General features: G+C 38.1%; 1 protein-coding gene across 1 annotated transcript in view; it reads left to right on the top strand.

The window, feature by feature from the left end:
• Positions 1–12,767: 12,767 nt before the first annotated feature.
• Positions 12,768–26,807, top strand: part of ZNF804B (zinc finger protein 804B) — a 78,320-nt gene continuing 64,280 nt past the window's right edge. Inside the window, exons 1-2 of the mRNA XM_075557355.1 lie at positions 12,768–12,851; positions 13,493–13,636. Coding sequence (XP_075413470.1) covers positions 12,768–12,851; positions 13,493–13,636 — 228 coding nt within the window. The remainder of the gene's footprint in view (positions 12,852–13,492; positions 13,637–26,807) is intronic.

The following is a 26,807-nucleotide window of genomic DNA, read 5'->3' as shown; positions in this document are numbered from 1 at the left end:
ACCCTGTCCTGTAGAATTGACTCCATAAAGGTGGGTTTGGTCTTTTGCAATACAGGAATGAAACCATCACCATCAAGAAAGTGGATTTATCCAGTGTGCCCCAAAGATTTTTAGTGTCCATTCCTTTGTCCCCTCCTTCCACCTCTCTCCTAGGCCAGGCAGCCCGCAAAGACATGTTAAATGCCCACTAGAAAGAGAATGGACAAACCGTTATGGAATATTGATACAATATAAAGCTACCCAGCAACTAAAAAATTGAATAATTGATATGCATAACGAATTAACTGCAAAAATATGTTGAGTGAAAGAACAAAAACTGTACAGACTGTATGTTAATGTTTTATCACATTTTATCAAATTCAAACTAATCGATAGGGATATAAAGCACAATGTTATTAAATTATTTATTTTTTTGTAACATATACAGTGGTTTACTTAAGAATTCAGCATACTGACCCTTAGTTGCTAGTGCTGCGAAGAAGAACAAAACCCCTAAGTGACTCTGACCTAGTTTTAGAATTTCCTTATCAGTACCACAAGCCCCCAAGTCTAGCAAGAAGACAAAAACTATGATTCACCATGTATGGAAGCTGAGTCACATCACCAGATCTCTGTTTTGTTGTACTCGTCCTAAAAATTTGTTTTCTACCAATGAGCATGTACATTCTGCATAGAAACTCTTTCCTCCTTTTCTTTTGCTGTGTGATCTCCGACAATCATGCTTTTCATGTTCATCTCCTCTCTATGCAACTACCCAAGGGACAAATGAGGAAAGGGATTTTTGACAATAGAACTATAAGGAAACATGATATTAGTCTTAAGTAATGAAAGGGCCAATAGATTAAATGATTTGCTTTACGCATAGGTTGGTAACGTTTGATTTGATTTACAGAGAGATCCCAGAAAGTAGATGTTGCCCACTGTTCTGTTGTGAGCCTTGTAGAAAAAGGAGCTCATTTATTCGGGAATAGATGGTTCTTCAATTGATTAGTGAATTGGATGCTTAACTGTGACTGAGAGTCTTTTAATATAATGACATCTTAATGGTCGCACATACCCATTTGTTCATTAAAGATTAATGAATAGAGCATTGACCTTGGAAGATCAAAACTCAAAAATTTGTAACTAAATAGATATCAAAAGAATGGGAAACGTAAACAAATAATTTAAAAATGTACACCTAATTATTGGGGAAGAGTCTTATTAGATGACATAACTGGGTTGATCTGAGGCAAAATTAAAGTATTTTATAGGAATTCTAAATACATGCAAATACATGTGTCATTTTAAAGATTCTAGTTTAACAACCTAATTTTTGTGAGTACAGTATATGTAGTTAGAGGAAATAAATATTAATCATTCTAGTTTGTCATTACTAATATACATGAAGTCCATAGTCATTTCTAATCAGCAAGCATGTATCAGCTTACTCTGGATCTGTGCTTATCTCTGTACTATAATATTAAATGATAGTATCTTTAAACCTTAATTTTTTATTTTTGTGAAAACATTACAAAGTAAATCATGTTGAAATTGGTGAGAAATATTGTAATGTGGCTTATGTTTTGTACCAAAACCCAAAATGATCTTGTACTGAAAAATCTCTCTTTGAAATCATAGTAAAATTACTACATGTTGCTTTAGAACAAACACGTTATTTGCTTTTAATCTGTAGCATTTGTTATAGGTTATAAGTGGATAAGGGAATCTTCTTAGGAATAAAACATAAGATTTATTTCAATAACTCAGAAGTCCTATTTTTAAATGTGTTTTTTAAACTTTTTATCTGGTTCAGCCAAAGGCAAAAATTCAAAAGCTACAGTAGCAAAAGGCCAAGTCAGAAAACCAGCTCACCCTTTGCGTTATAAAACAGGACCTGTTTATAGTAAGGGAAATATATGTTTAATGCAAAGACCATTATTTCCAACAAGTACTTATCTGGAATATGGCACCATGGGGATTTTGGAAATAAAAGAGTCAGCAACAAAGGGCACTAGAGTCCTCATAGGTGGGCCATGATTAAATGTCTGGCTGAGGCTTGTTTCTGCATTGAATATTTTATTCGCTTTAGTTTGTAACACAAAGACAGACTCCATAGGGAGAAAAGTTGACATCCGCATAGTACCTCACTCAATTGACTACAGATAGCTCGGTCTCTTTTATGGGACTTTTTCCTATTCTTGATTTATTGGCACTGCTGATGTGTCACTGATAGGAAGCTTGGCTCCTTCCCTATCAGAACTGGCAATCTTCCGTGTAGACTCAAGGGCTTTGTCAACTACTTCTCTCCATTTCTAAACTGGTCCAAGATTATTCAGTCATAGTTTACCACATTCAAATCAGCTCCCATGTTTATGTGTTTGCTGCTAAGCATTCCAAAACAAAACAAAACCCTATAGAATATGGACAAACTAACAGAACACAATAGTAATAGGAGGCGAGTTCTATAGGAAGCATTCCACTGATTACGTTAATTTTTATTGCTATACTTCTATGAGTTAGGTACAGTTATTACAAACGCCCATCTGCAGGTAAACAAACAGATAAAGACACAATTGCTAAGTATCTTACATCCATATGAGGATACAGTTGTGATTTAAAAGTTGACTTACTGTCACCAGAATCTTATTTCTAACTTCTAGATCATATAATCTCTTCAATTTTTCGTGCCAAACTAACCTAGAGTAAGTTCTTCAAGTCTCCTTGGCTTTCAGCCAATAAAGATGTGTTATTAGCAGATGGAATGTGAGCTTTCCTCCAATATTGAGGCTGCTTTCTTCATGTAGTCCTGTTCTGGGGATTATTTTCTCAGCCTACAAAGTTTAGCATGTTTGGGGAAAGAATGCCATCATGGCACACGCTGTTCCTAACTTTAAACCTCTCGATATCGCCTAGTCTTGCTAGTGACCAATTCTTGGTATCGGTATGGGGGGATCCCTCACGTAGGAGGGGCTCCAAATGAGACCGAGGAAGAGCTGCCTCCATTGAAATGTAAGAACCTGCCAGAAACCCACAAGCTCGATTCAGAACATCTGATGATTAGATGGACCTAGAATGAAAAGGGATAACATAGAAAGATGTTTACTTGTGTTTTCTATTCTTTGGAGAACAAAGAATGGGAATTCCACAGCACTTAATTGTGCCATGGCTGGTCATGTGGAATTTAGTGGCGAATGCCTCAAAAGTGGACAGCCCACTCCTTCGTGGCAGGCTATTCTGAGTCTGGAAGCTCTGCTGAAACCGGTTCGCCTTGGGTGACCCTGCTGGTCTCTGGAATAGTGATAACATGGTTTTCAGGATTACAGTATTTCAGTATTACAATACCCCAGCCACCACAGTATGAGTTTCTTAGGGTCAAAACCAAAAACTCCCTGTCATCCAGTCTATTTGACTCACGGCCATCCCATGGAGCAGAGAGAATTTTCCTAACTTTCTCCCTCAGAACAGCCGGCGGGTTTGACCTGCTGACGTTTATTAGCAGCTACGTGCTTTTACCAGTGAAGCCAAGTGGATCCCTTCCCTTAAATGAGTGGTTTCATCCATAAACCTCCCCCCCCCAATCCCCTCATAATGACACTGTGAGTTAAAAGCAGGACTTCACGTGTGAGTTGTTTGATCTTTGGCTTTCTCTTGCATTCTGTCTGGGTGTTGTCCTTCCTAAGGTCAGTGGTTTCCAGTAGCTGTATCAATAATCAATCCATTATAAATGTCTGTCACCTACTAGTAAAGATCTCTGTAGACGTCTTAATGCTGAGAGGGTGAGATCCCGAAGTCCTTGGATGGTGATTCTGACTACAATTCTAGGAAATTCTTTCAAAATAAAACACGTTCCTGATATGCTATGGATACGTATGTAATCATACTGGTTTTCACTGTCGTTTTCTGGGAGATGCTACTTACATCCTTTGAGAAAACAAAGAAAATATATGTATGCTAAAAAAGAAAGATTACGGAAGTAATTGCTATCCCATCCAGAGATGAAGTGGCAAGGGTGGCTTCCTCCACCCGTGTGCTCTCCTGCTCTGTCTACCTGCAGGGACCTGGGCAATGGAATGGATTCCTTCAGGCTGACATTTCCTCATCAGGAAAAGGATTTGTTAGGTCCCTTCCAGGTGACATACCTGTGTAATTCTAAGGTTTAGGTGTTTTTTAGTTTCAATTTTTTTAGCATGCTAATTTTAATGTCCCAGAAACTCTGTTGCAGCTTTTTTAACAGGCTCCATGCATGGCACACACGCGCATACAAACACTAGATGGGAGCACAGCGCGGAGGCCTTTCTGTTGATGATAGAATTAGCTTAAGATTCTTCCAAGCTGTTTCATAGGAGACGTTCAGCCACGATCTGAGTGGCCTGCATCATTTGTATTACCATTATGACATACTTTACATTTGATCCATTAACTGTCAGTGAGGTTTTCTGACTCTAATTGATAGGTCTCTTTGTTGTTGTTTTCTAAATGAATGCTTAATCATAAAAATGACATACACGTTTTCTTTTGTATGATTCCACAAGTCCCTAATTAAAGTTTTGCAAAGTTCTATGGAAAGAATGTTTAATAGACAAGGTATAAATGGCAAATGTTTCTGTCCACTTATATGAAGATGAAGGCAAGCCTTGCCATATCATTTCCTGTCCCGACATATTTATAATCTGCTTAATAGCTCATGTGGGTTCTTGTTTTGTTTGGGTCATGCAGGTTTCTCTTTGTGTACACTTGCATTGTTGACAGACTTTCCTTACTTTGACGCATTTGCCCAGCTTGAAGTTAATCTTTCAAGATTTTAGAGACAGTGTTCCTATAATACATGCAATTTTCCAATTGCTATTTTCTTCAAGTTTGTAAATGCATCACCTAGTCAAGTCTCAGAGAGAAGCCTAGAGGAGCCAGGTTGACATAACGGAGTGTCTATGCATGCAGTCGCTTACTAAGCATCTTGGCCTTTAGAACTAGCAACGTAAACTGAGCTGAAGTTTTATCAGGCATGATAGCAGATGCTCAGGAGAGCAGAGTGAATGCCCTTGGAGTTTTGGCATTTATCTGTCTTGCTTGTCCTTAAAAGCAAAGTCATTGACTGTACACTACTTTAATACATCAATTCAAGAGTTTTCAGATAGGTTTATCACATTTAGAATATATGTAAATTAATATCAGAGCAGTCTGAGAAAGTTGAAGTACAGGCAGTTACTTGGCAATCAGCAGAATGTATTGGAAGAAAATATATTTGCAAGCAATTTCCAAGCAAAAGTAAAGCAATGCCTAGGAGTATTTCTTTTTTTCCATTTTTAAATGATCCTTTTTTCCCTAGATAGCTGTGACAAGTGTTGAATTAAAAAATATATAGTTGTGATGGAGCAGGTGCCACTACCAACTTTCCCAAGAACTTAGTTACCTGACATTTTTCATTGATTTCTGTTATAATAGAAAATGAAATGTCAGACACTATTAATTGCATTTTTACAATAAGTAGTTACAGCAGGAGTAATGGCTAAATGAAAGTACTTCCTGTCTAATGCACAATGGATATATTCATTTAAATGTATTCAATTTAGTTGAATGCAATATGTCCATATTCATTATAGTTATACATGTCTGTGGGCTAAATTGATGGGATGGTAATTACTACCCTTTATAAATGGGATAGTATTGTGGGTCTGGAGGAAGAAAACTCATTTTCTCATCATATTTTACACACCCACACTGCAGACACATACCAAAATAGTCTTTCCTTCAAAGATAGAAATTTTATCCTTGAATATCTAGGGAATCAAATGATCATAAATTCCTGCTTCTGTGAAAGCCGGTTTCTGTCTTTTAGGAAGTGACCAGGGGAACCAAGAGTCTTAAAATTTCTCTCTATCAACAAGCCATCATATTTGTCAACATGAGCTGAGCTATTGTCCTATAATGGCTTAAGTTAGATACTTACACCATGTATTTTTCAGGCTAAGCATAAGAAAAATGCAAAGGTTACTCCATTCATTCATTTAATTAGTCCATTTATTCAATCGTGAGCATTTGCTAGACTTACACTATAGGTTAGAGATTGCTTTGTAATCAACTCAAAACTTCCCTCCAGCCAACAGAACCCCCCACATCACCGCATGCTGCACCCTGTATTTCTTTCCCACATGAGCAGGTTACCTCGTTCCGCTGGTGCGGTCTGGCGTGCTCTCTACTAGAGGATGATGGATCCTGCATCTCCATGGGCTAATAAAGCTTGGTGACCCAGAAGTCTCTGCTTTACAAGTGTTTTCATGTTTCACTGATGGTTAAACACCTCTGTGGACCCATCTATGGCTTTTATAAATCTGTGCAATGTAGCACCTGTATCTAATTGATAAGCAATCCAGAAATTATGCCAATCCCTTTTTTGTCTGCATGGGAGACAAGAGTAATTAAGTAATAAAGCAGTAGCTGTGGTTGTGATTATCTTGGGGTACACCTGGGACGGTCTTAGTTCCTTCTAAAGTTTTATAATTGTTTTTCTCCTGGAAGAACTGCATGTTAATTTATGCCGAGTTGGATGATTAGTTCAGAGTGCTGATGAAGTTAGGTTCTAATGGAGATAGAGGGACTCCTCGGCTCAAGGACAACCAGTTAGGAGGAGGCTTTCCAGGAACAACAGTTACGTAAGCAAGCTTTACATCTTTCATTGTTGCTTCCTGAGCAGAGGTGCAATCGACACCTTGGCATCCTGCCAGTAAATCAGACACTCGTCATACTTTTCAAATTAGAGATGGCGCTGAGCCGTCCTCACTGCGTGCCATGCGCGTTGAATGTGGCTCTGTTAATCTAGGCATCTTGAATGATTCACTAACAAAGGGGGCAGGAAGTGGCTGGTGGGACACTAGGCTTACGTGGAAAGGTCTTTTGGTTGTGTCCTTTTTCAAGTCTAGGAAACTGGTCTTGTTTCACAGGACAGTGTAAGGAAAATTAATATTACAGTGCGATAACAGGGCATAAGGAGTTAAATTTTGTGATTCTGGTTATTAATCTCTGTGTAGTTGCCATTTGAAATAAAGCTATATTAAAGATTGTTCTAATTTCTAGCTTCATTATCATTACAATGTTTTAATGACCTAAAATCTGAATATCAGCTACAGTAAAAAATCTTATCTGTGGGGGAAGAATAAGCACTCTCTTCTTTTGTTGTTAATTAACAATGGGTTTTGAGGTTTTTCTAAGTAAAAAAGGCAACATACAAGATGCTTCAGAATGCAAATATATATATATTTCTTTTCCAGAAAATTTATTAACAACTTTTGGAAATTCAGATTTACACATTAAATAATTATTACACATGAATTAATCATACCCTCTCTATTATATGTGCAATTCCAATTTAGTTCACAAGGAAAAATTGATTAAAATACCTGAAAATCCTAAACTAAATTTGGATATATTAGCACATTTGGGGCTTTTAAGTGAAATGGTAGTCTGAAGACACTAAGGATTTGGCTCACTTATTCAGCTTTTTACCAGAAAAATCAAGTTGCTTTAGAACTCACAAGAAAAAGAAACTATGTTAAAGGACTAATTGTGTGATATACACATAACACCCAAATATTAAGAATCCACTTTTGTTGATGTACGGTATTTAGTTACCTCATTTTATGTTCACAAAAATTCCACAAACTACTACTGACTGCCTCATAGTATATTGAGAAAAATGAAATCCTGGGAGTTTAGATGATATTCGGCTAGTCAGTTTTCTAAGAATATTTTTCTTCCACCCCCCATAAAGATAAAAGGGAAAGAGGGGAGGTTATGGGGCAGGAGACATGAAGGAGATGAAGAACTCTCAAGGGAGCTTTGTCCACCCAACCTATGACAAACCCACAGCCATTGAGCAGGTAAAAGAGAGTAGAACTGTCTCCTAGGGTTTCTGAGACTCTGCATCTTTCACAGAGTTGTCAGGGGCCATCGTGTCAGCTCTGCCCTTAGCAACGCCATGCACAGAAGGAAACACTGGCAATCATTCCTATGCCTGAGCCCATCGATGAGCCATTGTGGCAACCCATCTCCTCCCTGATCCAGTGCCAACACAGCCTCGCTCTGCAGCCTGGTCTCAGTGTGGCACGACCTCTCCCCCTTGATCCCAAGATCCCTCATTTCTGATTCAGACTCTTTTACTCCAGGGAGTGACAAAGGTGGACAATTCTGCCATACTGTCACTGTTCTATACACTCTCTTGACATGATCCCATCCTATCCAATGTTTTTGTAGAAGTTACACTGGCATGGCTAGAAGAACCGTATTTAAACAAGTTCTCTTCACCACAGTCTATGGCTCAACTGCTGGTAGAATTCTGTTCAAATTACATAGATAAATTATCTATCTATTTATTAATTAATCATTTTATTGGGGGCTCATACAACTCTTATCACAATCCATACTTAGATCAATTCTATAAAGCACATTTGTACATCTGTTACTCACATAATTCTCAAAACATTTGTTCTCCATGACAATGCTTCTTTAAAAAAAAAATCTATTCTGCCACTCTGGCTTTTTTTTTTTTTTAGCACATTTGTACATTCATTGCCCTCATCATTCTCAAAACATTTGCTCTTCACTTAAGCCTCTGGTATCAGCTCCTCATTTTCCCCTCCCTCACCACTCCCCGCTTCTTCATGAACCCATGATAATTTAAAAATTATTATATTGTCATATCTTGCCCTCTCTGATGTCTCCTTTCACCCATTTTTCTGTTGTCCGTCTCCCAGGGAGGAGATTTTTTGTAGATCCTTGTAATTGGTTCCCCCTTTCCAATCCACCCTCCCAGTATCGCCACTCACACCTCTGGTGTGATGGGATTATCTGCCCTGGATTTCCTGTGTTTACAGTTCCTGTCTGTACTAGTGTACATCCTGTGGTCTAGCCAGATTTGTAAGGTAAAATTGTAATCATGATGGGGGGTGGGGGAGGAAGCATTTAGGAACTAGAGGAAAGTTGGAAGTTTCATCATTGCTACATTGCATTACTGAAACCCAAATGAAGAGTGAGCATGATAGTGGGACAAGAGGAAAGTAAAAGGAAATAGAGGAAAGAACTAGGAGGCAAAGGGCATTTATAGAGGTCTAAATAAAGGCAAGTACATACGTAAATATATTTATATATGAGGATAGGAAAATAGATCTATGTGCATATATTTATAGGTTGAATATTAAGGTGGCAGATCGACATTGGGGTTCCACTCAAGTACTGCTTCAATGCAAGAATACTTCATTCTATTAAACTGGCGTTCTATCATGCTCACCTTCCTGACACAATTGATGAAGACAAAGCATGAGAATAAGCAAATGTGGTGAAGAAAGCTGATGATGCCCGGCTATCAAAAGAAATAGCATCTGCAGTCTTAAAGGCTTGAAGGTAATCAAGCGGCCATCTAGCTCAGAAGCAACAAAGCCCACACGGAAGAAACAAACCAGCCTGCGTGATTACAAGGTGTTAAAGGGATCAGTTATCAGGCATCAAAGAACAAAAACTTGTATCGTTGTGTGCTCATCTCCCTGATATGATCACTGATGACAAATGGGTGCATAAGCAAATGTGGCGAAGAAAGCTGATGGTGCCAGATATCAAAAGATATAGTGTCTGGGGTCTTAAAGGCTTGAAGTTAAACAAGCGGCCATCTAGCTCAGAAGCAACAAAGCCCACATGGAAAAAGCATACCAGCCTGTGCGATCACGAGGTGTCGAATGGATCAGGTATCAGGGTCATCAGAACAAAAAATCATATCATTGTGAATGAGGGCAGGATTGCAGAGTAGAGACCCAAAACCCATTTGTAGGCCACTGGACATCCCCTTACAAGCCAGTTATATAACTTATTTTATAAGCACCAGGAGTAATTAGTGAAGCCTCACGCTTGGCTACTGAATTTATGTCAAAAAGTTTGCTAAATAAATTTGAATAATACAAAATTATTTTAACTGCATAAAACCAAAACCACTGCCATCAAGTTGATTCAGACTCACAGTGACCCCTAGAAAGAATTTCTGAGACTGAATTTTTATGGGAGCAGACAGCCTTGTCTTTCTACTGTAGAGTGAAAGGTGTGTCCAAACTACTGACCTGCTTGTTAGCAACCCAATGCTATCCTAGAATGCCACCAAAGACTTTTTCTTTAGGCTCATATCCACCCTGAATTCCCAGTTTGTTCCCTAAAACCTCTGGGTAATGCTAAGACGTTCTTGAGCACTGAAGATGAGCTGACTAGTGTCCATGCACACAGTCCAAAAGTTAAGCATATGATTCCAATGTTATAGTAAGATCATCTCCGAGTAAAGCAAAGAGCCCCTAGTGCCATTTCAGGCCCTAAAATCACCATTTCAGTAAAGAAATGAGAATAACCCTTGGGCAACCGTCTCTGTGAGCAATGACATTCTCACCTACCGTAATTCCAATCCTGCCAAACCAAAAGATGTATTGCTACGCTAGAGTTATGCTCCTACCTACTTAAGGAGTACAGAGCCCTCAATACCACAGGTTAAGAATGAAGTTCCGTTCCATGTAAGCAGATGACCTTTGCTAAAAGGATGGAAAAGGTCCATGCACCTGAAACCTTATTTGGCTTTTATGGTTGATGTCTTTCTAAAAGTAGGCTTTTTTTGGTTTTGTTTTTGTTTGTTTTTTTGTTTTTGTTTTAAACGTTTTATTAGGGGCTCATACAACTCTTATCAAAGTCCATACATATACATATATCAATTGTATAAAGTACATCTGTACATTCTTTGCCCTAATCATTTTCTTTTCTTTCTTTCTTTTTTTTTCCCTTTTCTTTTTTTAACATTTTATTAGGGGCTCATACAACTCTTATCACAGTCCATACATATACATATACATACATCAATTGTATAAAGCACATCCATACATTCCCCGCCCCAATCATTCTCAAAGCATTTGCTCTCCACTTAAGCCCTTTGCATCAGGTCCTCTTTTTATTTCCCCTCCCTCCCCGCTCCCCCCTCCCTCATGTGCCCTTTGTAACTTATACATCGTTATTTTGTCATATCTTGCTCTATCCGGAGTCTCCCTTCCCCCCCTTCTCTGCCGTCCCTCTCCCAGGGAGGAGGTCACATGTGGATCTCTGTAATCGGTTCCCCCTTTCCAACCCACTCACCCTACACTCTCCCAGTATCACCCCTCACACCCCTGGTCCTGAAGGTATCATCCACCCTGGATTCCCTGTGCCTCCAGCCCTCATATGTACCAGTGTACAACCTCTGTCCTATCCAGCCCTGCAAGGTAGAATTCAGATCATGGTAGTTGGGGGGAGGAAGCATTCAGGACTAAAAGTAGGCTTTTAAAAAGATGGCTAATATTTTCAGAGAGACAAAGCTCAAATCTCCATGGGTTTATTCATCAATTGTTAAACATATTTATTTGTTATCTATAATGTGTCAATCATTTAAGCTAGAGAATGGGGTAATACAGGCATGAGTATATAAACCAACCTAATCCAAAAATTTTCTTAATAAATGGTCACCAACTTTGAGCTCCCTTTTATGCATGTAAAAGTTGGACATGGATTTTTATAAATTAATAAAGAATTGATTCATATGACTTGTGGTATTACCCAAGATACTAAATATATCATGGTCAGCCAAAGAATAAACTTGGAAAAATACAGCCATAGTGCTTCTTAGAATGGAAGGTAGACATCCTCTCACTTTCTACAGACATGTTATCAATAATGATCAGCCACGGGAGAAGGTTGTCATGCTTGGCAAAGAAAGACCTTTAAAGAGATGGATTAACACACAGCTGCAAAAAGTGCCTCAGCCATACCAATGATTGTGAATGGTTGTGCACAAGCAATGCAGAACCGGGCCATGTCTGATTCTGTTGGCTATTGCGTCAGTCACGCCGAGTCAAACTGACTCCATGGTACCACACAACATCAATGTTCTCAGCTAGACCATACACTTGCTATGCAGGACACAGAAATGGTAAGAGTTACTGCCCACAAGGAACTTTTGGGAAAATAGACATGTACAAATATTTAATAACATGTGACATGTATAGTTATGGGATTAAAGAGACCACTGTAATATGAGAGTGGGGAAAGGGTTACATAATCCACAGAGGGGTATCAAATTTTATTTCCTGATTTTTAAGTATGTCTAATTATGAACAGAGTCATATATATATATATATATATATATATGCCAAGTGATTAATGGGTGATAAGATGTATATTCCAAAAGAAAATGTAGCAATTTCATAAACCAGCAGTTTTTATGTAGTGACTACAAGCATTTTGTTATTGCTTAGCATTCATTTTGGAAGGAGAAGAGATAACAAAAGAGACTTCGAACTAGGCAGGAGACTTAATTATGAAGGAGTTTGTCTGCCATATTAAGAGAATTGGCATTAAAGGTGATGGTTTATCAGAGCTGTATTTAAAGATGATGGTATATCAGAGCTGTATTTAAAGATGATGGTATATCAGAGCTGTATCAGTGATCTGCCACAAAGAACCCTTCTGAGCTGTGCTTATGTAAAATTTAAATAAAAATAGACCCCCAAAAATGTTTCCATAGGCTAACGATAATTCATGTATTTAAGCTAATACCTGGCACATCATCCATGTGCTCTAGGAATCCATCACTATTGTCATCCTCTAGGAAATGGGAACTGAACAAAAAATATGCACGGGAATGGTGTGTTCAAACTGGTAAAGGCGGATCACAATAAATATTGTAAGGATAAAACTTTTAAAGAACAGGAGACTCGTAATAGTGATGTCTAGCAGGAATGATGCGCAAGGAAGGGGACTTGGCTGAAGTAGGAGGTTCTAGTTACATGAGACAGTATCACTTTGCAAAGAGTCACCATGAGCAAGTGGGTGGGGGAAGAGACGTCAACAGCAGAGGCAAAGTGGGAATGCCCAGAGATGTACTCAGTGATTGCATGAACATGGAGACGTTTTTGTTCTGCACAAGTCTTAGAAGGACTTCACAGAGGGGAGACAGGCTAGGTGTAGAAAGAAGGCAGAACTCACCAAGTTGAGAAGGTGAGAGAAGATACGAGGGAACAGCAAACCCCAAGTCTGAACGTTTCAATGAGGCTAAAGGAAACCAAGCCAGAGCGGAATAATATACTATCTATATGACTGACTGGTTGCCATAGCATAATAAAGTTCTGTGTTATATTATAAATAAGAAAATTATAAAGTATAAAATCAGGGAACAATATAAAAGGTATCAGAATCCTGTGGTAGACAGGTGTGTCAGCAGGCAGCTTGAATAGACACGGGGTATGGCGGTGACTTAGCAGAACCACAAGCTTGAAATGACAGCAGGAAGAATGAGAGATTTCCAGACTGGTGGAGAGGCGTCCTATGGGAGAATGCATAGGGATTCGGAGCCTCACCACATGCATTTCGTTAGCAAAATTAATTAGCAGCTTGATTAGTAGAATAGCACAGCTATGCTAGTGGAGAGAAATATAACTGACGCCTTTGCTTTCTTCCCCTCCCAAAGGATTTTGCAGAAAAGGAGAAGGCCACAGCAAAGGCCCTGGAAGATGTGAAGGCAAACTTTTACTGTGAATTATGTGACAAACAGTATCACAAACACCAGGAGTTTGACAATCACATTAATTCTTATGATCATGCTCATAAGCAGGTAAGTCAAAAAGGGAACTAGCCTTCACATTCCTGGATTTATGTCCTCAGACCAGAACTGTCTGAATTTGGCTTTATTTATTGTCGTCGAAGACTCTGAGGTAAGACTGTTTTATGTCTCCACCCTCCTCCCCACAGAGGACTGTGTTTTCTATTTAAATGTTAAGTGAAAAGTTTTTTGTTTTGTTTTGTTTTCCCTTCAAGGACCGTAAGACTAGTGGTGACTGAAAGATGAATGAGAGTGGAGTTATTGAATGTAGAATCACTTACACCAGGAGATCAGAACCCAGGAAGCAGTGTCCTGTCCACAGGCAGCTAGCTAGTTAGCGGCAGAACGGGATCTTAGGAGTCACATTAGCATAGAGTTTATTACAATGTTCTTTCAAACTTTCCATTGGGTGAGAAACAGTAGGTATTTAGGGAAACCATTATCAGTTGAATACTAGCTACTGAGGAGAGTAAAAATCTCTATTTAATAAAGAAAACATGTCCATACAAATTCAGAATGACAAAAATACAATAAAAATAAGGGAATGAGATGTCATCTATCTGTGCTTTTCCTTAAAAGGTCATATATGTCCCTATTGTCACATACTTGCTAATACTCTCCACTTTCATCTGTCTGGGAGCGTGGACTGTTACTCTTGCTGTGACATGATGGTATTGGTAATTTAGAGTATTCAATACTAGAGACTGAGGCAGCTACTTCATGTGATCAGAGGGTCATTGCTAAAAACTAACATTCCTGATGCCAAATGTTCTCACATCTTGAAATCTAGGGACAGGTGCTGTCAAAGAAGTGTTCAGAGTAAACAAAAGTAAACATTTTTATTAATATCAGTTATGCTTGCTGAATACACATTAAATATAAGGCTTTGGAATATGACAGACTGATAAAAATGCAGCTTCTATTTTAAGGATAAGAATTGTATATATAATTGGTTGTATTTCTCTGTTAAATGAGATAAAATGTTTTAGGGATTGATTCCCTGTTCTTAGTGTACATAATGATCACCTGAAAATTGTTAATGCAGATTTCTAAACTTTCCATCAAATTTTCTACTTCGAACTGTGACGGGGGCAAGACCCTACTTTTTAAAATGATATAAAATGGAAATATTTAAACATACATAAAGTAATCTTTTTATGTTGCCATTACCAAGGCTCAGCTGCAATAAAATCTCTTTCATTTCTACCAACTCCACTAAATCCTGCTACTATCATAAATACACCTTTAAAGAAAATACCGGATATCATTTCACCTAAAATGTGTTGAGATAAATAACATATCCTCACTACCATTATCATACCTAGCAATTAACTGTAATGCTTCATGGCAGTTAGTGGTCTTGTCCCTCTGGTTGTCCAGTATATAATTTGTAAATTTCAATTTGTGTAAATCAGGATCTAAAAGCATTCACGCTTTTAATATACATAGATTTACTCTCTCCCCCTTTCATTTTACTCCAGACAATGCACTGATGAAGAAATTGGATTGCTTTGTCATACTTGATGTTTTGCTTATTATAAACCAGGGTTACCTTTTGACATTGGCCTTTATCTTCTGTATTTCGTGCCATACTGGAGGCATAATTAGTTAAATTTGATCCATACTGGCTCTGCAGGAAGCTGACTTTCTTTTCCCATAGCTTTACATACCCCAAAGGGACAGTTATGCTCTATTCCACAGGGACACTGCGAGTCACTAGAGACTCAACGTCAGTAAGGAAACCCTGGATTTCCTTTAAACTGGAGGAAAATCAAAGGGTTAATCAACTTTGGATTTTGTTACTTGGTAAGGATACACCATAGAGCTTCTGTGCCCTTTTATAATGAGACATGCTCCTGTCACGTCTGTCTTCTCTCTCTCCTTGCGAGCCTGGTTCATCAATGAGTTCAGATGCCCTTCTGATGCAAACATTGCCCTCAGCCTGCGCCTTACCCACGTATGATGCTTTTGTGTCTCACTTACCAGTAGAAAGGCATTTGACTCTGTGGATTATAACCAGCTATAGGTAACAGCGAGAAGCCATCATTTAAACCAAGCCAGGAAATACTGCATGTTTAAACCAGGAGGAGCATTAAACCGGATTGTATCCTCTCACCACATTAATTCAGTGTATATACTGACCAAATGATCAGAGGCGCTGCATTACGTGACGAGCATGGATCAGGATTTAAGGAAGGCCCATGGGCAATATGCAATATGCAGGAGGCACCACCTCACTTGTCTGATGCAGGTTATAGATTGCAGCCTTCAATATGGATTATAATTCAATGCCAAGAAAACAAAAATTCCCACAACTGCACCCACCCACCATGGGTAACATCATGATAAATGGAGAAAAAAAGTGTCAAGGGTTTTATCCTGCTTAGAGTTGCACTTCACTGTGAGCATGAGGACAGAGAGGCAGGCCTTTGGAAAAGACCAGGAGAACACTGTGGTGTAAAATCAGGAAAGGTCTATGCCCGGACTGGGGCTGCTAAGCATCCTTACTCAGTGTGTCAGCTAAACAGCTAACCAGAGCAACCAGACGACACGAGGATACACGTGCCTTCAGGGTTGGAGGAAGATTCACGAACAACCTGGAATACGGAGATGTCGCCACCTCTCTTGCTGAAGGCAGGAGGTCTTGAAGTACTTATTGATGAAGAACCTTCACTCGGTGGAAATAAAACCAAAATTCTCGGGATTGAGTGAATAGACAACATCATGATAAAATAAAATATTGACATTCCCAGTGATTTTATTTATTTTGGGGATTCACAATCAAGGTTCTGGAAGGGGCTATCAAAAAATCAAGAGACATACTGTGTTGTTCCCAGATAAAATGTTCAAAGCAAAGATGTTTTGAGGACCAAGTATGCCTGACCAAAGCCATGGGATTCCCATTTGCATCATATGCTGGACAATGACTAGGGAAAAGAGGGAATTTGGGTAGATAGGAGAAGTCAGTCCCTGGAAAAGGACATAATTTTTGGTGAAGTACACAGTCAGTGAAAAAGAGGGAGACAATCACACTCAATAGACTGACCCGCTGACTGAAGCAATTGGGTCGTCAAGTATAACAACAGCTGTGAGTTTTGTAGACATGGATAATCACTTGTTGAGATCAGTGCTTTATTTGGATTTTCACAGTGAGGCTCTTTTTCATTCTACCTTTTTATCATTATTCATCTATTCTGTGGAAAATGTCTATAGGGAGAAACTTCCCATAAATACCATCCCTCACTGAATTTTATGCAGATGGTCTTCAAGCTACATATTGTGAAAAATTACTCTGAGATTTAAATGAAATAAATGATCAGGAAAGGGATCTGAGGTCTCCGCTCTGTGAAACGGGAACAAGGATCAGTTCACTATTTGTGCTTTAAATGTGCATGTGTAGATGTAGAACTATTCAAGTTAGAAGGTTCTTCTTAACCAGGTAAGGATACAACTGTCAGGTGGGGGTGTTAGAAGAGTTTAAGACACCTTGTGAGAACTCTATCAGGGGATCCATTATCGCCATGTGATCTGTGTGACTCTGGGTTCCTGTACTCTGGAATTCTAAGCAATAATTGTATCCACTATCATGTTCTTCAGTCATATCCCCATTAGCTTTCCTGCATGTTGGTAAAATAATCTTTCCTCAGAACTCAAATTCTTACAATGCCTAAATTTATTGGACTGGTGGAGACTAAAGAATTCCCCAAGACGTTCCCTCACAATACTCTAAACCTTGAACCCAAATTCTCCTGAGGTAACCTTTCAGCTTCATTAAAATGGATTCATAACTACTATCACCTATGAATACTGAGCACCTTTAAAAACCCATTGATGGGAGACCAAAGAGCCACCAACGACTCTGAAGGAAATGTGTAAGGAGAGAGGAAGGTAGATGAATGGAATTGGGAATGTTCAGAATACAGAGGATGTTGACACCTTGTGAAAAAATGGAATCAATGTCATTGAACACTTAGAATATTGACTTCAGAAAACCTGATTTTCCGTGTGAAACTTCATATTAAATAGACTAAATTATGTTTTTAATGATTTCACCAGTTAATCAAGAGTGCCTGGGCCTATACACAGTGCTAATGATAAAGTACAGAGGCTCCATCCAGAGAGGATTTACTAACACCATCATTAACACTTCCAGGGAGCTCTTTCAAAGCTGAGAGCCTTTCCTGTTCCTTCTTCTTCTTCTTTCCTTTTTTTAAAAAAATATATTTTGCCCTTACATTTTGTTTTATTACTTCCACCATTAAAACTCCAGGCCTCCAGTATTTTCTGTGTTCCCAGGTCATGATGTATACACTACAATGAACCTTCTTGGGCTTCAATGGCTGATGGCTGACTTCAAATTTTTTCTGAACTGTTTGGCCTGTCATTCAAGTCCTTCACAGTCTGGCATTTGCTTCAATGTCTAGATCTATCTCCTACAACTCCAGAATTCCTGTACAGTTTCTCAAAATATGCCTTATGTTTCCCACCTGCTCATCTTGGCTCATAATCTTCCCTCTGCCTGGGATGCTCTCCCATCTTGTTTACTTTGTTCTTCTGCATATTTAAAGCATACATTAACATCTTATATTACCATATTAAAGTGGCTGAGATATTGTGACAGCTGATTTAACACAGCATTTTCCATATTCAATTTTTCAGAAGCTATTGATATTGAGTGAAATTGTATAGACGCTGTCCACTTTGGGACACACTGCGGTAATTCAAATTTGTGTGTGCCAGGTAAGAATGATTTTTGGGACAACACTGAAATATTTTAGGCTGAAGACCTATTTATTTTGATAATCCTTCTGTTTTAAATAAACCCACTTTTAAATGTTCACTTGAAATGGGAATGTATGTGCCGAAGAAGAATGTCTATGTGAAAGAGAAACATGCAGACTCCTCTTTCTCATCCGTTTCAAATTCCGACTTTAAGTAAGTCCATTTGGTTCCTGCTTTAGGAAGACTTCTTCCTGAATGTGAGGATGATTCATCTCTGAGTTTATTTGGGCCTTACTAATATGAACAATTGCTGCCATTTTATTTCCAATGTGGACTTAGATCAAATGTCTCACGTCATCTGTTGCATTTAGAGCAATATTGTCTTTTTGGTCCACATAGGAGTCAATCCAGCTTCACATGGAAATGTTTCTAGGACATATTAGCTGATCTTGAGTTCATCTGCTTTCCTCTCTCTCTCTTTACAATTATTCAAAGCGTTTAAGTTTAATAAATTTTGTCTAAAGCTTTCCTATATCTAAAGATCAGCGTAATACATTTAGTTCATTTCAAAGCTTAAATAAGCCAACAGATATCTTTAAAGGGTCTTGAGGAATTCAGAACTATAACTTCAATGGCTATTTAAAAACATTTTCTATAATTTTTTAGAAAAAATATTTTATTTGTTATTCTTTATGAAGAAAGATAACATATCTGGCACAAACACAGTTTAATCAAAGTAGAAAGAGAATGTCTAGCTTTATCAACCCCATTTTTGATATAGCTCATGTTTTCAAAACTAACCCAATTGTTTGATCTATTGCCCTGAACTCTTTGTAACACTGTGCAAATATTAAGCATTATTACTAAAGCAATTTGAATTATGTATGCAAATTAAAATCACTTGGATAAGGACAGCACTGTAGCTATTTCTGTATCTACCATGTTAACAGCAATTAATTCTTTGAGAGACAACCTACAAATCATAATCCATCTTAAAACTGCTGGCAGCAAATGTATAATACTGGAACAAATAACTCACTTCTCACAAGCAGCAGAAGTTCCTCCTGCCCCTGAGGCATTCTGGCGCAACTCAATTTAGGAAAAGACAAATGAACTGGATCCCTATACAATTAACTCATAAGCATATCTTCAATTAAAAAAAATCCACTTTCAGATCCTCCACATGTGAAGCTTAATCCTGGTAATCTTTGTCTGCTTCACAATAGGATTTGGCAACATTCAGAGCAGAGTTGTTCACTTGTCAAGGCTGAACTTGAACTCCAGCTGATTTCTCCTTAAAATACCCTTGTGATTCATTTTTCTTGTATATAACTGCTCCAGATGAAAACACATCAGAACAACACTATTCTTTATCTTAACCCCAGCAGACAAAAGATTTCCAACTCACCTAAAATAATTAATCCAATTACTCTTACCTTGCTCCACTTAACTTTTTATTTCCTACACATATTGACCAAATTAAGAGTCCGTGTGGTGCTGTTGAGTAAGGTTTGAACTGATTACTGCAAGGTGAGCAGTTCAAACCCATCAGCTGCTTCACTCGGAAAACAGACTGTCGATTCCCATAAGAGCGACAACCTGAGAATTCCTATAAAGTCACTATAAACCTGTCTCTACTTGACGGTAGTGGTGTTTCCATTGCTCAGAGTAACCCTGTGATGTAATAATAACATTTTAAAATCCATTTCTGTGAGTCCACAGAATGACACTTGCCTGGTCAGTGCCGTCTTCATGATCGTTGGCACGGTTCAAGAGGATGTTGAAGCCATTGTGCCAGTCTTTATTACTAATGTGGTTTAAGAAACTAAATTGGCTCCTGATTGGGTTTTGCTTTGGGTGCTAACTGCAAAGTCAGCCGTTTCGCCTACCGACTGCTTCATGAGAGAAGGGTGGGGCTCTCTTTATAGACCCGGAAGGGGGCAGTTGGACCCTGTCCTACAGTGTTATTATGGAGGTCAGAATAGACTCAATGGAAAGTAATTTGGTTCTCCCCACCAACGATATTTACTAACTATACACAGCCAAACAAGGTATCTTTTCTCCACCCCCCCCCCCTACTAATTGGTGTTTTTTGAGATGTCTAAAGTCAGCGAGTCAAAGTCTTGCCATCCTTACATTCTAAGGGCTATTCTGGTAACATTTCTTCTAAGAATGATTTATTCTCTTGGTAAATCAAAGAATACTCAATATAACCACCAATACTATAATTCTACCATAATAATTTTATTTTCCCTTGGCAAGAGCTTTCATAGCAGTTACAGTATGGAGGGCAGTGAAGGCAGATTTAAAAGTCAATGACATAAACATATGAAAACCTAATTTACATCACTAGTAATCAAATGAATATAAATTTGAGATTATTTTTCACTAAAGTTGTCGTGTATATAAAGAAAATAGTAGATTTAGGTACTGTCAAACTTAATGGGAAGGTACCAATTGTCTTTCAATGATCAACATTTTATTACCACATTAGTAATTCCACTTGGGATGTATTCTAGGAAAGGATTAAACACATTTGTAAAATTTATTTGTAGTGAAGTTTACAATCGATAAAGACTGGAAGGAACCTAAGGATAAATGACTTAAGAGTGGGTCAATTATAGTATCATCAAATTAGAGTTACATTTAAGGATTAAAATGATGGTTTATATCAATATCTTATACTAAATTCAATTTTTAAATCCAGTAATATATAAGTATAGTATAATGAATAAAGTACTTTAATAATAATTTATCCACACATTTCTTTTCCTGATGTGTCTTGGTAGCATCAAATCATAAACTTTTTAAAGAGAAACACCTATACATATTATTCTCTGTATTACTATGTCTTAAGTACATTTTCATTTAACAAATTGTTAATAGAGACCCATATCTTATTATGTTTTAAAATAAATATTCAGTATTTCTTGTGACTTGCAAATAATTTTTTCAACAAAGTCACATAAGTTTCTCTATGGTTTTTTTCTTGCTGAACAAATTTTCCCAGATTTAGAAATTGCGTCTTACATTTGCTTAATTTCATATTATGATCTATCATTGATTTATCCCTCAATCAGGTAGTCCATTTACCTGATGTGAGAAAAAAAATTTCTCAATACAAGCAATAGGAGCTAAATGGATAAATCGGGTAATGAGTTAGTTCTTCCAGTTATCTTTCTCTTGTGATGTGATTTTTATTTCAGGCTTGTTGCATAACTATTATTGTGGATTTGGTGGGGATGGTGTGAGGGGGCTATTAACCTGTGAATTCTTCCATTATTCCACAATGTCCCATATATCATTTCTGCCTTTTGACTGAAACTCTACTTCAGTAACATAAGACATGACACACAAACCAACGGCTTTAAGTCCTCCTCTGAAAAATCTGTATTTGTTCTCTCATAAAATGTAGTGCTGTTGTTGAGCGGTCATATATCATTTTAAATTCTAACCCTGTACTCTGGAAACTTTGAGACCGTTGTCTTTGTCATCTTTCATTTATCTTCTCTTCTTTTTCTGTAGGTCAATGCTACACTTCTCAGAGAAGCTGTAGGATGATTCAGTGACAATATGTGTTAAAGCCCCTTAGTAAGTGCTGAGCACATCCGAAGTACTCAACAGAGTTGATGGAAGCATATTTCACAGCATGTGATTTCTCATGGGGCTTAGAGAGCCATTTCAGAATAGCAGGGATTAGTCAGTCATTAATCGAGAATCTCCCATATATTTTTCTATATCTGAACTTATACCATTAGAAATACTGTTGATTCATATAGCCTTCTCTCATTTAATCAGCCTAAGCAGTGATGTGAGGGAGGGAGGTAGTTATTGGTGTCCACCTCTGGAATGTAACCTAGCTGATCTGACCTGATGACCTAAACACAATTTTAATGCCATCTTTTTGCTGGATGTCAGATAGGAGACAGTGAAAATCTGTGCCGAGGCATCTTGGTTCTTTAATCTGTGCAATAAGATGTTAGCAAAGAACCAAATCTTTAGGGAAATTAAGCTGGACTGGCATTTCAATTTCAAAGTTTTTAGTCTAATTTTTTAAAAAACACAGAAGTGGTTAATCTTCTAGAATTTACTCTTTGTGCTACATACCCTTGGTAGTAATTTGATTACTTAGCAATAGAGTAATTAAGGAAATCATTATTCTTCCATATGCTTTCTTAACATGCACGCTCTTCCTGTGGAACAGTTTTAGTAATTGTTGTTAACACTCTCACAGTGCGTTCAGTAGTGGCAAGGTGTTAGAGCTTTGTTCCCTCTACCCTCCACAGACCATGTGTCCAACTTTCCGCTGCAGAGGTCTACATTTCCTAGTCAAGTTTAATTTTACCAACTTAATTTATTCACAGAATATTTCAGCATATTCTGAGAGTATAAGAAAATATTGTACATGAAATGCATCCTGCAATGTTAACAATCGCATCTGTGAGCCCCTACCTCAAGATTTACGGACGGTCACATCGTCCTCTGAATCTGTTACATCGTACTGAGTAGTCCTGGCACTGGTGAGCTCCTCCTTCCTGACTGCTGAGGGCTCGGTAATAATATGATGCCCATTAAAATCACACAGGCAAGATACCGCGAAGCTCACTGTCTATACATGTCCATGAGCAGGCCAGAGGAGAGAAAGGAGAGCAATTGCTCACGAGAAAATCTGTTCGTTTAGAATGGATTTCACTGTTTCAGGTTTACAGAAAAAAATCAGAAAGTAGAGTCCCCACAAACGCTTCTCTTACAAGCATTTTATCAATGTCTCAGACCCCTCTGGTATTTGTGTCACAGTTGACGAAACAATCCATTAGTAAGTACAGTGCACAGTTTAAAACTTACAGTTCACAATTTATACCTTGGAAGTTCTCACTACCAGCAAGAAAAAAGAGCCAAGAGTGCAATGCAAACAATTCCCAAACTGTAACTCTTTCCGAGAAAAGGAAGCCTTCCCTATCTTTCCCTCACAGAGTAGCTGGCGGTTTTGAACTGCTGCACTTGAAGTTAGCAGCCCAATGCATTACACTATGCCACCAGGACTCCTTAGTACATCTTTCTAAAACCAAACTCCCTGCCCTCGAGTTCATGCCAACTCACAGCGATCCCCTGGGAGTTTCTGAGATTGTAACTGTTTACAAAGGTAGAAACCCTGCCTTTCTCCCACGGAGCTGCTGGTGGTTTCGAACTGCCAACCATGCGAATCACAGCTTAATGCTTATTCCTCCCATCTCTGTTATCTTATTATTGTGCCTTGGACACGCTGCATCAAATAAGCTGGATACATTTTACTTTGTTATGGTATATATTTCTTTCTATATTATATACCATTTCCTGCTATTTTAAGAATTTATGTGCTTGAGTTATATTGGTGTATGATGTCCCTTCTCTTCCAATTCTAAACTAGTTCCTATAGGATTAATGTTATTTTTCCCTGAAGCGTTTGATAGAATTTGCAGGTAAAGTCTGAGACTTTCCATTACTAGCTCATTTCTTTACCGGATAAATGTTTGTTGTATTTGTTCTTGAAGGAACTGTGCAGGTAAGTAATGGGGTGCTAACAGCAAGGTCCTAGGTTCAAAACAAATAGCGACTCCATGGGAAAAGGTGAGGCATCCACTTCCATGAATATGTGCAGCCTTGGAAAGCCTGTGAAGTCAAGACATATATTGGTTCATCTCAGTGGCAGGTCTTTTATTATTGGTGGTGTTGTCTGACTTTCCACCATAAAATTCTCCTTTAGGCCCTTTAAAGAATATTTTACAATAACCTTAGGCTCAGCAATGATGTCTGAAATGTAGTTTCTGATTTTCCTGATTATCCAAACAAAACACTCACATTTTGAATCCACCTCTCTTTTCTTTGTTTCTATTGTATTTGATATCTCCCATAAGTTAGAATCAACTAAATGAGAATGAGTTTATTTTGATGATTTTAAAATCATTTTTTACAATTAGTTTTTGAATTGTTCTTTTTTCAACTGGGTAGCTTTTTTTTTAACCAATACTATCCCCTCAGATTAGCAATGGGTTTCTTAAAGAATATCCTGTGGAGGACCTAGCAAAATTTTGTCAAGCTACAAAGATGCTCAATTTACACATAAACAAATTGTGACCAGAGAAAGTATACAAATCATTAAATCTTCTGGTAGCAAGTATTAGACCACTATATGTTTGAGACTTTATCACATAGCAGGTTTGCACAGCATCCCTGGAAGGTAGAGGGTGAAAATTGTTAAGGACTCAACTACTCGCTAAAATGGTGGTGGTTCTAACTCACTGAGCTTTGAGGAGACAGGCACAGTCATCTGCTTCTCTAAGTCACCCTGCTTGAAAACACTATAGTTTAGCTCATCACACCTAACCACAGCGTATCCAGTACAGCCGCTCTGTAATATCTGATTTAAATAAAGCCGACCTCCATGTGCAGATAGGCTTCGGTTTGGAGGGAAGCTGAGAAAATACTGGGGGGGGGGGGGAACGTGGTCAAGATTTTAAGTCAGAATTACTTTATATCTACTCTAGTAGAGAGAGTAAATGTTATAATATTTCACATAATGGAGCATTATCCTATTATTGTTACATAGAGGCTTATTAAGAGTAGGTCATATTCTGATTGTAAAAGTTGAATTGAATCTTCAGCTAGACATCTCTGTAAAGTACCATCAGAATTTCACCTCCAGCAATACCAATCTGATGTAGACTCTTAGATGTACTGGAAAATGATCCGCGGTGGTGGTGTGTCGTGGAGCGGGCTCCAACTCACAGCAGCCCTCTGGACAGCAGGCTGCAACCCTGCCTGGTCTGCTGCCAGCCTCACAGTTGTTCTTATGGACACATAATAAGTTTGCTTCCAGAATTTAATTATTACATGTACGCCAACTAGCTGTTGTAAAAGGAAACCATGTCTTTTGTTTTAGAATTACACTGGTTTTATAAGAGTGACCACATAAATGAGTAGAAGTATGTTGAATCAACTAGTTCATACTTATAGAACTTAAGGACTATTGGAATCAGATTATGTTCCAAAGCTAAGAATTTGCTGTAAGTGGTTAATTAAACCACATTCATAGAATGTCTAAAATTAAATACTCATAAAATTATATCTGTAACAGATCTCTTGGTTTCAACAATACGAGTTTCAGTTTATCAGCAGATCAAAGATCATCGTCAAATGATAAACATAAATATTAAAACTCAAAAAGTCTAGATTTGAAATAATTGAAAGGTGTGTAGCCTTGATAGTTATTGGCAGAAAGGAAAGGATATAGAGCACATGCCTCATACGAAGGTCAAGAGCAAGAGGGGTCAGATCTTTATATAAAGACTCCGGGCCACTAAGATTAGTTGCAACTCCCAAAGCTTCCATGCTTCACTAGAACACTGGATTACTTTTGGAATTCCTTTTCATTAAGCTAAAATGTTACCCACATAGTTAAAATCCACCCAAAGTCCACTATGAAAAAGATTTGCAGTATTAGAAGTTCTGTTTAGGTTTGTGATGAATTAGAATCCACTAAGTCACTGTAGATTTGGTTTTGGAGAGTGGAAGGTTGCTTCTAAGGAACCATTCTGGATTAGTTCAGAGTTGATAAAAGTAAGCTAATTAGCCACAGTGCTAGAAGTGGTCCACAATTTGTTGGGGTTTTTTTGTTGTTGTTTTTTACTGTGATGCTGGAAGCGATGTCACTGGTATGTCAAATGCTAGCAGGGTCACCCACAGTGAACCGGTTTCAGCAGAACTTTGAGACTAAAAACAGACTGGGAAGATGAATAGCCTGTCCACTTCACAGAAATCAGCAACTGGAAAACACATGAATCAAAGCAGAACATCATACGAGACAGTGCCAGAAAGATGGAGCCCTCCAGTAAAGTCAACCATGGTGATGTCGGCCAGTGGTTTTCAACCTGTCGGTTGCAACTCCTTTGGGGGTCGAATGACCCTTTCACAGGGGTCACCCAATTAATAACAATAGTAAAATTACATTTATGAAGTAGCAACTAGAGTGATTTTATAGTTGGGGAGTCACCACAACATGAGGAACTGGATTAAAGGGTTGTGGCATTAGGAAGGTTGAGAAGCCCTGATGTAGATAAAGTAACACATTTGGGACCTGCGTTTACTGATGGAGCACCACTCAAAATGACAAGAAACAGCTGCAAACATCAATTGATAAGCAGAATTTAGGATATAGGAAGTATGACATTGGAAGTCATCATAAATTAAATTGAGCACATTAACATTGATATTATAGACATTAGTGAGCTGAAATTCACTGCTTTTGGGCCATTTTTAATCACAAAATAATGTGGTTTACCATGCTAGCAACGGCATATTCCAGAGGAATACAGTTGAATTCATCATCAAGAACACATTAAGATCTATCTTGAAGTACAATATGGTCTGCGATTAGATTTCTTTGTGTGCAGTTAGATATAATCCCATCAATAAAGCTAGTACC

The sequence above is a fragment of the Tenrec ecaudatus genome, chromosome 9 (genome assembly GCF_050624435.1).
Source record: "Tenrec ecaudatus isolate mTenEca1 chromosome 9, mTenEca1.hap1, whole genome shotgun sequence".
In the NCBI taxonomy this organism is placed as follows: Eukaryota; Metazoa; Chordata; class Mammalia; order Afrosoricida; family Tenrecidae; genus Tenrec; species Tenrec ecaudatus.
Note: the sequence above shows the minus strand (reverse complement) of the source record. Positions and strands in the feature narration are given on the sequence as shown.